The sequence below is a fragment of the Typopeltis vanoorti genome, chromosome 16 (genome assembly GCF_054136105.1).
Source record: "Typopeltis vanoorti isolate ZY-2024b chromosome 16, IOZ_Tvanoo_1.0, whole genome shotgun sequence".
NCBI lineage: Eukaryota > Metazoa > Arthropoda > Arachnida > Uropygi > Thelyphonidae > Typopeltis > Typopeltis vanoorti.
Window position 1 is genome coordinate 117,704,398 of NC_143564.1, and position 12,548 is coordinate 117,716,945.

General features: G+C 36.5%; 1 protein-coding gene across 3 annotated transcripts in view; it reads left to right on the forward strand.

Annotated features, from left to right (window-relative positions):
- Positions 1 to 12,548, forward strand: part of LOC150098282 (uncharacterized) — a 709,319-nt gene that overhangs the window by 309,896 nt on the left and 386,875 nt on the right. For all 3 annotated transcript variants that reach the window (XM_090406261.1, XM_090406264.1, XM_090406263.1), the window contains exon 13: positions 8,895 to 9,086. In XM_090406261.1, the coding sequence (XP_090262387.1) occupies positions 8,895 to 9,086 (192 nt within the window). The remainder of the gene's footprint in view (positions 1 to 8,894; positions 9,087 to 12,548) is intronic.

Here is a 12,548-nt window from a genome sequence, read left to right on the forward strand (position 1 = left end):
CCGCATTCAGCCTATGGTGCAATTTTGTGCATCCCATCTGTGGATTTTGATTTTCAAGAGCTAAAAAATAAAGATGGTGGTATGAGACTGAGCAGAAGTAAGACAGAGTATATGTGTTGCAAAGTGGATGGCAGCCAGGAGACAGATCTAGAAGGAAATGTCATCAGGAAGGTCAGTGACTTTAGCTACTTAGGTTCAACAATGAAAGAGGATGGTGAGGCTGAGAAGGAAGTGGGATGCAGGATGGAGGAACTGGAAGAGATGGCTGCAGTGCTATGCGATAAGAGGGTGCTGATCAATCTAAAAGGCAAAATCTACAGGACAGTAGTGAGACCAGCTATAACGTATGCTATGGAAACTGTGGCCCTGAGGAAAAATAACATCAGCAGGATGGAGGTAGCAGAGATAAGAATGCTTAGGTGGATGTGCTGTGTGACCAGAAAGGATTGTCTGAGAAATGGCTATGTAAGGGGATCGGTGAAAGTTACGAACTTAGGAGCAAAGATACAGGAGGCAAGGTTGAGATGGTTTGGTCATGTAATGAGGAGGGAGGAAGAGTATGTGGGAAGGAGGACATGCAGATGGATGTGCAGGGGAGGAGGAAGCACGGGCAGCCAATGAAGAGATGGTGGAGGAGGACTTGAGGATGAAGAACTTGGATGTGGCTACAGCCCAAGACAGGAGGTTGTGGAGGAGGCTCAGTACAAACAGTGACCCTACTTAAGTGGGAAAAGCTTGCAGAAGAAGAAGAAGAATCACTAATCATCTCCATGTTGGTAATTTTATTTGGTGTTTTTACATCACTATATACTCACGTGTTTTTCGAATATCAGATGTGTCAAAGAAGCATTCTTATACTGTTTTGTTCCAACGTGCATGCTCCGGGTGCTCATGGGGAACATGAGCGCGCGATTAGTGCACAATTAGTATTGTTCGTTTGTTCAGCTATTGAGGTTGTATCGCTGCTACTCACTGAATTACTAGATACGCATTGTGATTTATTTCCATGTTATCTTTAGTAATCTACTTCTTAATAAATTTTATTATAACTTATTGTCAAACAACCAACGATGTGCTCAATGCTCGGGAGCACATATCTTTGCGAAAGCACTTTTTCAGCAATGGAATTCATTAACTCAAAGTACAGATGTTCATTGATAGATAATTCTCATGCAAATTTACTGCGATTGGCAACTACAAGCATCGAAATTGATGTAGGTACTTTAGTAAACGAAGCTGAACTACTGTAGAGCTCTTGCTAAAATGAAATAAACAATTATTATTTCTTGTTTACTATTTCAATAAAAACTTTTATATGCACCATGACTTTTCTTTCTTATGAAATTTTTGAAGTGCTTGTTAAACCTAACTAACGGTAGAACTCTCCAAGTAATTTAATATATGTACTGCATTTATTATTCTGGATGCAGCCCTCAGATAAATTTTTTATTTTTTTTTTTAATGTGGCCCTCAGATTACCTAAGGTTGGACAGCCCTGATTTACAGAAAGAAATAGAACTTTCAATAAAATGCTTCAGGAATAGGTAATATCAAATGCTTCTTGCTATAAAAGACACAAAACCATGATTTTACCCTATTTGCATGACCTCCCAAATGCCAAGAATATATATATATATATATATATATATATACAGGGTGTTCGGGATAAATTTGACATATTTATAATTAATTATATTTTTCCGTAAGTTACATGTATTAACACACACTTCTCTTCATTTAAAAGTTTGGACCCTTCTTCATTCATATACGAGATGTCAGAAAGGATGGATAGCTGGAACCCACCTGAATCATGGAAGAGAATAACTTGTATCATGATGATTCGTGCCCGCCATCAAAATAAGGATATTACGACTGCTGCCCAATGCTCCCTGAATACAGTAAAAACAATCAGGCATGAACTAGAGACTTGCAATGGTGACTACGAGGATGTAGCAAGAAGAAAGATCCCTAGCAGACGATCTGATTGCGTTCGTACAGCAGAATTCCTCGCAAATCTGCAGGAACAGGTGTTGACGAACCCTGGCATTGGAATTCGGGCTTTGTTCGTGGAGTTGCTAACTGTAGTCAAGCCCTGGATAACAAGGGTAGCCAATGGTAGGCCGTATGTATGGCAGCAGGATTCGGCCCCTTGCCACACCTCTGGGAAAAGTCAAAAATGGTTGTCTGAAAATTTCTACGACTTCACCAGTCCAAATGTTTGGCCTCCAAACTCCCCAGACCTTAACCCCATGGATTATTTTGTATGGGGCGCAGTTGAAAAAGACACCAATCGCACTTCCAGTAATACAAAAGCCCAGTTAATGGATAAAATTAAAACAGTTTTTGCGGCCCTTCCCAGGGAGACTGTAGCATCAGCTTGTTCGAGGTTCCGAAGCAGAATTGAAGCTGTGATCGATGCTAATGGTGGTTATTTTGAGTAAATCTTGTTGATAGTATTGTAATTAACTCTGCCTGTAATGTTTTTTTGTCAATTCATTAAATTTAATAGATACAAAGAAGATTTTCTTTTTCCTTACGAAACTGTCAAATTTATCCCGAACACCCTGTATATATCTTCCTCTTCTTGAGTATTCTGCAATTGAGCAGGTTCTTCTCTTTAGTAACAAAAACCTTTCTTCCACTCTCTTCTGTTCTGAGCCTTCTCTTTCAAGGTTGTGTACCTGTCTCCATTCAGCATGTCATCTAACATTGTTTTCCTTACATCTAACATTGTTTTCCAAAATCTTAATTTTGGCAAAATCTTTTTCTGTCTATTTTTCCTTTGATGGCATCTCTGATGATTCCATTCCCTCTCAGAATATGTCCAATCCAGTATCCCTTTCTTCTTTTTATCCTCCTTAACAGACTTCTTTCTTCTTCTGCTCTTTTTAAGACCTCTTCATTAGTTATTTTATCTATCCATTTAATTTTTCCATCCTTCTCCAAATCCACATCTCAAAGCTTTCTAAAATCTTAATTTCTTCTTTCTTCAATGTCCAAGTTTCAGCTGCATAGAGGGCAGCACTACACACATAACATTTTATTAGTCTTTTCTTTAGGTTTCTATCCATTTTACTTCTGAATAAATTCCATTTTCTATTAAAGGCATCTCTTCCCATCGCTATTCTTGCTTTTATGTCACTTTTACATCTTCCATCACTGCTAATAACACTTCCTAGATATTTAAATGTCTTTACCTGATTCAATTTTTCCCCATTTATCCTGATATCCGTATTTGCCTCTTTTCTTGCTATTTTCATTACCTTTGTTTTTCTGATGTTAATTTTCATTCCATAATTGATACAAGATTTCAGTAATCTGTTCAACAGATGTTGTAGTCCTCTTGTATTTGATAATAATGCCTTGTCATCTGCGTATCTTATTGCAAATATCTGTCTATCTCCAATCTTTATTCCTTCTTCCGAATTCTCCAGTGCTTCTTTTAACATTGCTTCAGAATACATGTTAAACAAAATTGGTGACAGTGAACAACCTTCTCTTACTCCTCATTCAGTGATACCTGGTTCTGTTGCACCATATAAGTCTCTCATCGTGGCAGTTTATCCCATATATGGTGAAATAATTAGCCCTCTGTCTATCCAATCTATACCAATCTTTTCCATTACTTCCACCATCTTATTCCATTTCACAAAGTCAAAAGCTTTTTCAAAATCTATATAACAGATATTAACTTCATATGAGACATTTTATTGGACCATGGTTTTTTATATAAATACTAGGGGGGCTTTGACCCCCTGATGCCTACAGCGCTCCCTGAGTTCTGGACTGGTAGGCCGGTTCTCCTTGAATTCTGATGACTCGAATTTTGAAGACTCGAAATGGGGGTTCTTCCCCCCCCCCCCCAAGTTCCAGACTGGTAGGCCGGTTCTCCTTGAATTCTGATGACTCAAATTTTGAAACTCGAAAGGGGAATTCCTCCCCCTGGTGCCTACAGTGTCCAATCCCATCTCCCCCCCCGAGTTCCAGACTGGTAGGCTGGTTCTCCTTGAATTCTGAAGACTCTAAAAAAGGGGGGGTTTCCTCCTCGACACATATGGCTCCCAACCCCCTGAGTTCCGGACTGGTAGGCCGGTTCTCCTTGAATTCAGATGACTTGAATTTTGAAGACTCGAAAGGGGGCCTGGCGTCTATGGGGTCCAATCTCCCGAGTTCTGGACTGGTAGGCCGGTTCTCCTTGAATTCTGATGACTCAAATTTTGAAGACTCGAAAGGGGGTTTGCAGTGTACTAACTTTCTTGTTTACATAAGTCTGAGACTTTCTACAATCAAAAATGATGTAATAGAATTAATGTGTTTTGAATATATGATAAAACTTCACCAACTGTATGAAAGTTAGTACACTGCTAACAAAAGGTCAAAGGTTATGGAAATACCACAGTCGTGACGTAACGCCTGTAGCTATAGAATTCATGGAAAAATGTTCGGGGTACGCGTTCCTGAAAATACGACTCCATAAGGTAACGGAATGACGTCACTGAGTAGGAACGAATAAGAGACTCTAGTGTGTGAGGTTCGAACTCAGAATAGAGGGTGCTGAAAAAAGAAATATATACGGCAGCGCGGGTCTGAACAGCCCTCGTTTTTTCTATTCCGGAAATCTCTCTGTGTGCTGTGTCTGTGATGGACAGTTCCTACGTTCCCGTAGCTGACTAGCGTTTTCCAGCTAGATCAAGCACCAGATTACAGCAGAACAGAAGTGCAGGCCGTCGGCGAGAACGTGCCGATGTTAGGAAGCTGGAGCGAGCACCAAAATTCGTATCGTGCAGGTGAATCCCATGTGGTGACAGGTTATGGCAGCAGCAATATTCTACCACAAAGAAACAGACGAAGGAATTGATGTGATCCATGCAGTGTAAATAAGTACTTTCATTTTCATACCCATATTATTTAATAATAGTGAGTGAAAGAGATTTAGATCCTCAGTGAAAGAAAAGTGAACTTTGATACCTAAGAACACTCAGGAACAATCAAAGGAATCTCATTTACTATCTGAAAATCCTAGTGTTATGTGATTTCAACGGATGTTGTAATAGAACTGATAATTGAACTTATATGTGCCTTTAGAGTTTAAACAAAATATTCTGCCAGACGAGCACCAGTTCATGTCTAATTAATGTGAAACTTATTTATTAGATGTCTTAAATGCAATCATGATTTGTATATGTTAAGTACGGGAGTTGAGTGTGAAACTTTAGACAGAATGTACCTTAGTATTGCCTTAATATCTTATTAAATGTTTGTATTTTCTTAATTATTCAATAAACATGTTTTATAATGTATGCATATGTGTAATCTGACCATGATGACTGACTCGCCACTCATTAAAATATCGAACCTATATGTGTGGGGGATATCTAGGTTAAATTAAAAGGGCTACGACTGCAAGGCTAAGGTATCTACAGCTTCCTAATATAATTTGATAATATTAGTGGCACTTTATTTCTGTGAACCTTATCTTATTCTTATCTTATCCTAGGATAAGATATTTCTATGCTTAGATTCAGGCTGGTGCAGCAATTAAACAAACAAATTTGCCTGAGCTCGAAAAGGGGACGTCTCACAGAAATCAAGTTTAGTAGAATATCTTAGAGGCCCTATAGAGGAAATAAAATAGATAAAATAAGAGTAAGCCAATAACAATGACCAAGATGATAAAATAGAGATATAACACTTCCATCTCATTAGGATTTTATCTTCTTCAGCTATGATTTCCCCATTCTTATTTTCTATGCCACTATCTGGAATTCCATTTCTCTTGTGATTCATGCGTCTTGCTTTTTCATACAAAAGATCATACCTTCCCACTCTCTCATAATTTTCCATTTCTTCACATTGTTTTTTAAGCCAATCTTCTCTGCTTCTTTCTGCTTCCCTTCTCAATTTGTCATTCAGGGTTCTGTATTCATGACTTATTTTTCACGGTATTAACAACACCACAAACACTTTTATCAACAAGGATGTTTTATTAACGCTAATATTTCGCTGATTTTCAACTCAGCATCATCAGAGCACAACACACATGTAAACACGACAGTGAGTGAGTGAAACAATATAATTGCAAAAGACAAAAGATCTAAAGTCCTATTTTTGGCGCCCTCTAACGAAAAAAAAAAAAAAAGAAAAAAAAAAGCAGCAGTTATCCAGGAGTTTTTCTTAGGATAACCGTCTCCCAAATTTTTGGCAAATTAATGCAACCATATTTGTTAAGGTTGGGAGAATTCTTCAAAGCCATTGCTGACTCAAAAAATAATCTTTCAGATCTATAACGACTCCTAAATAGCACATTCGTTTTCCTCCAGCTAATCCTGTGTGAAGGAGTGTCCAAAGCGTGGTCTGCCAGTCCCGACTTGCCATAGTAATAGTAGCGAATTTTTTTTTTTTTTTTTTTTTTTTTTTTCCCGTTAGAGGGCGCCAAAAATAGGACTTTAGATCTTTTGTCTTTTGCAATTATATTGTTTCACTCACTCACTGTCGCGTTTACATGTGTGTTGTGCTCTGATGATGCTGAGTTGAAAATCAGCGAAATATTAGCGTTAATAAAACATCCTTGTTGATAAAAGTGTTTGTGGTGTTGTTAATACCATGAAAAATAAGTCATGAATAACCATCAACGCCTAAGCTTATCTGTTAGATTAAGGGTTCTGTATTGTATTTTCCCTTCTGGGGTGTCTTTATTTTTCCATTTTCTTCTTTCTTTCATTAGAGAAATCATCTAATTAGTTATCCAAGTTTTTTTCATTCTTTTAGCTCTTGCATATCCAATTTCTTCTTTTGCAACCTTCTTTATTTTCTCTTTAACTTGTTCCCATTTCTTTTCTGAATCTTCAGTTTTGACAAAACTTGTTCCTCTAATTCTTTTTCCAATCTATTTTCAAATTCCTTGTAATTTTTAATTTCTCTAAGTTCCATTTTTTCCTTTTGATAGCTTCTTTTATTTTCTTTAGTTTCACATTTATTTCTATGAATAGTAGGTTGTGGTCAGAGTAAATATCAGCTCCAGGATACGTGCATGCATTTTTTACACTATTCTTGTATCTTCTCTTAGATTTTTTAAACCAAGTATTCGTAATTATTAGCTTATTTTCTTTACAGAATTCCACTAACCTTTCCCCTCTCTCATTTCTATCACATAGTCTGTATCTTACTACTACACTCTCATCCTCTTCTTCTCCCACAACTCCGTTCCAGTCTCCCATTATAATCATATAGTCTTTCCTTTTTTCTTCCTTAATTAGTTTTTGCAATTGTTCATACATTTCCCCTATTTCCTCACTTATTGGCATATATACCTACATTATTGTTGTCCATCAGTTCAGCCTTCAATTTTATCACCATAATCCTGACATTTTAAAAGACATTTTAAAAACACCCTCGGGCCTCGAGTACTCTAATACCCTCGGGGTCAAAATAAGCAAGAGTCAGCCAAGTGAGGCCATATAGGAAAGAATATAGAAGGAACCTGACACAAGTAAGTGGAAGCAATGTCAGGCTCTGCTCGGGACCCCTTGGCAGCTAACCACGTACTCCCAAGACGGAAGCCCCTGGGGAAATATATATATATATATATATATATATATATAAAGAGGAGAAGAAAGAGAATAGGTGTGAAGCTGGACAGTAAATGGATGCTGACTCGCAGCTACTTATATTATTATAGATAAATTAAAGATACCAAGAAATAATTATATACTTGGTTTAATCCTTTATCCAAGTGTAAGCAAAGAAAGTTTGCTCCTGAAGTATATTCAGGACTGGGGCAACTTGTGGTGCAAACTTTGTTTGCTTACACTTGGATAAAGGATTAAACCAAGTATATAATTTCTTGGTATCGTTAATTTATAGTATAATCAAGTGGAAAAACTTTCAACAACTAACTATCTCTAATCCAAAGTATTATAATAATAAGTTGCGACACCTCTTGCAACTCGTATATAAAAATATGACTTCTGCATTACTTCAACCTTGGTATCACCTCTGGGTCTGGCTCCCACCGATGAGACCTCAATAAAGGTCGAAACTGGTCTGAGTAGTGAACCTTCCCATAATGCATAGCATTATACATGTCCGCAAGATGTGCTTTGCATTATGGGATACTAAGGCAAGTGATGTGAGGTCATATACCCCCTGTACCACGAGTTGCCCCAGTCCTGAAGATACTTCAGGTGCAAACTTTGTTTGCTTACACTTGGATAAAGGATTAAACCAAGTATATAATTTCTTGGTATTTTTAATTTATAGTATAACCAAGTGGAAAAACTTTCAACAGTTATTATAAATAATAAGAGAGAGTTTGTATGCTATCCACTCAGCCAACCAGGCTGGACTTGCAGATCTGAAAATTTAGATGGAGTGAATAGATGACGTTAATGGTGGAATTATATTAAAAATATATATTAAATAGGAATCCGACAGTATTGACATTTAAAAATATGTGTGGACAGAGCTAGTTCAGTGGTACTTAATCAAAATGGGAGAAATTATCATGATAGGGGTTTGATTACAGAATGATGTGAAAAATACTCAAAGACCAAGATCAAAATGGATTGTTGCAGTTAGTAGTGCCATAGAAGACCAAAATCTAATAGTAATTTGAGACTTGACAGATTAATTTGGAAGAAAATGGTTAATAGGACGTTAGTAATAATGCAAACTTATCTAGTACTATTGGTAATCCATATAGAATACATTTCCTATTTGTATCCATTGAGGATACATATAGGAAATGATAATAATATATATTAATAAATGAGAAAATGTACAGTGGCCAGAGCTATGAAACCTGGAACTCCATAATACTTTTTGTAATAATAATGTATTAGACAAATGTTTAATCACGATGTCAGCCTAATTTTTTTTTTTTTTTTTTACATCAGAGCCTAATGATCTCTTCAGTTTGCCTAGCTCTCCTGAGGCTTCAAATGCAGTTAAACAGGAAGAAAATGGAAAACAAACACAAGGAAAGCCATCTTCATCCAAAAAAGAAAATCTTTTTGATGGTTCTGATGAGGATGATGATGATATTTTTTCTTCATTGCCAAAGAAAAGAGTCACTTCTTCAAATAGAGGTATTTATAATATTTTTTATGAAAGGTGCTGACATTTGAACATGTTACTAATAAGTTTAAAATTAAGATTATATCCCCTATATTTATATCCATAAACCTATGTTATTCAATTTTTTTATGTAAAAAGTAGGGAAATGGTTGCGAATAAATAAAATGTGCATTATATCAATATGAAGGGTATTATGGATACCCCCCATATTTTATAGCCAGATATAGAAAGCAACTCAGTTTCAAAATTTACTAGAAAATTTTGAGAATGTAACCTTCAGCATCAGAGTTGACTTGGCTTTGCATTACTTAAAAGACACAAAATCTTTCCAAGTTTCACTGGGCCTGACAGCTGTTTTGAACTGTTGGTTCTGATTAAAGACAAGGCAGAAATCCTAAGGGCAAAAAAAATCCTTTGTTCAATACCATAGTAATCCTATATCAGAAAGTTAAGCCTTTTAGCTCTGCATTTAGTATCAAATGTGCATTTTGCAAAAAAAAAAAAAAAAAATAATAATAATAAATAAAATAAAATAAAAAGCATTATTGTAATCAATCAAACCCGCATTCGTTTACATTTGTTATTATGAAAGTTGAATGTAGAGCCACTTTTGCATAGTACTCTAGACAATTTTGTTTTATCTGATTTTGCTATTAAAATGGTCCAATTAAAATGATAGATTTTAATGATAATCCTTGATACTATATTTCATTAAATTCCATCAAACCATAAAGTAATGAATCTTATCATTTCAAATAATTTCTAATAGCAATTGAATTAAAAAAATAACAAAAAATGTTTCACAAACAGTTTCTTGAACTTAGAACTGGTTCAAAAACAGAATTCACTACATACCAGCAGCCTTATCAAAGCTGTGTACTACATCGATGTAGTACATAGCTGGTAATCTTTTAATCCCAAAATGCATAACTTGACGCTTTTCCACATTGAACTGACATCCATAACCTTTTGCCCATTTCGCCAGCTTATTTAAATCATCCCGCAAACTCTCAACATCATCTTGATTTTTTATTGCGCTACCCAACTTTGCATCATCGCAAACAACTAAATATCTCACTTGAAGCCATTTCCTATATCATTTATGTACAGATTAAACAATCGACACAGAGCACTGAGACACACCACTGGTCACCTGCCTCATATTGGATTCTGCTCCTCCATACATCACTTTCTGGTATCTCTCCATGAGCCATTCTCTTATCCATATCACCAGCTTAGTATCCATCTCCATCTGCTCTAATTTGTGCAACAGTATTCCATGAGGTATCCTGTTAAAAGCCTTAGCAAAATCCAGAAGTATTACTGTGTAGCCATTCCCCTTGTCCAACTCAGATGTCATTCTATTATAAAAAGTTAATAAATTGCTAAGGCAGGATCGGCCTTTAACAAGAGTATCATATTCTGATCCACCCATTTTTGAATTCTGTCCTTAACCAACTTTTCCAATACTTTTATCACCACTCCCGAGATGATGATTGGTCTGTAATTAACTACCACAGTTTTAGAGCCACCTTTATGCAAAGGAACCGCTTTGGTTCCTTTGCATAAAGGGACCATACCAGAGTTCAAACTTAAGTTAAATAACCAAATAAGAGGCGTTGACAATTCCTTTGCATATTCACGCAACTCCCGAGCTGATATTCCATCTAAACCTACATCAGTGTTTGCATTTAAATTCTGCAATATACTAAGTACCTCTGATTTATTAACTTCAATTCTCACATTAGTTATTGCTACAGGTACAGAAATATCCTCACTTGGGTGATAGACTTTTGAAAAGTGATCACTCAGTAACTCTACTATTACATCTGAATTAGTCACCTCAGTATCATCAGCACCCATTAAGGTTATCCTTCCAAAGTCATGCTTCCTTTTACTTGCCACATAGCAGAAGAACTCTTTGAGAGTTCTTTGGCTAAGGTCTTCTCATAATCTGATTTAGCTTTTCTTACTATGCTGGTAACCTTCCTATCTTGAGCCTTGTAAATTTTCCATAACATTTTCTTTTTTTGCAGATCAAGCCTGATACTACTACTCATCCATCTAATGCCTACCTTGTTTGTCTTCCTAACCATGGGAATACATTCTGATATTGCCTTCCTCAGACACCCACTGATTATATCCCATACACTGCTAACATCTTTTCCCTGCAATATGTTCTGCCATGGAATGGCTGTAAGCTCATTCTGAAGCTTGTTATAATTACCTAACCTGTAGTTCCATATATACCCCCCCCCCTTCTTAAGAGAGAAATCCACCAATTTTGCAACCTCCCAAGTCAATACCACATGATCGCTCTCAACAATTGGAGGTAACGAGGACACCTTACCTAGTCATATGTTCTCTGAACTTATGACTAGATCCAACACTCTCTCACACACCTTCAGTTATGTGCTGTTTCAAGTAATTATCTCTTAGAAGGTGTATGAATTCCATTTCTTTTTTGCCACTTGGTATTTCCTCCTTCCAATTGATATCACCATAATTAAAATCCCCCTTAATAATCACTAACACTGCACTCATTGCACTAATTTGCTGATGCATGAATTCAATATCCCCCCCCCCCCTGTACCCCATGGCCTATAGTAGCAACCAACTGTAAATTTGGTTGCATTTGTCACTATTTCACACCAGACTGCCTCAAATGAACTATCATTCACACGTCTATCCTCTTGATATACTACTTTCTTTGGCTGCAACTCATCAGCTATCATCAACAGTACTCCCCCCCCATTCTATTTTCTCTATCCTCCCTGAAAATACTGTACCCATCACATTCAATTTCAGTAACCACATCTTCTGCTGACAGCCAAGTTTCACTAATGCCTACAACTTTTGGTGAGATTGCACTGACTAATACCAAAAATTCTTCCCTCTTATTTCGAATGCTTCCCTTTAGTTCTTGTACCAGCTTTAGAACTGATATACATTCTACTAATTTTAGTAGTTCCATGCCGATTTTTATCCACTCTATTCTTCAAATTATTCTGCAAAAATGGATCAACAAATTACATTCACTGCATAAGGTTCTCCCTCTTACACTCAACCTTTTCAATTTTAGTTTTTCTGCTCAATTTCTTCAACTTGTTCATAAAACAGTAACTTCTTCAAACGCTTATGACCTTCCATTTTTGGATGCAACCCATCTCTTGCATACAGCTGTTTTTTGCCTTCAAACACACTTCAGACATCAACAAATTCCCTATCTCTTTTTTTGCACATTCTTGCAATCACATCATTCATTATCTTCGCTCGTCTACTTAAATTATAATTGTCAAAACAAGACAGCACACACACTATCCTCCCTTTGACACTTTTCTTCTTCACGATATCTAACAATGTTCTTAAATCTTTTGCTACCTGATTAATACTACCACTCAGGTCATTTGTACCCACCATAACTATCATCTTTTCTGCATCATGCCCTCTCTTTATTGCTAAAGTCACTCTCT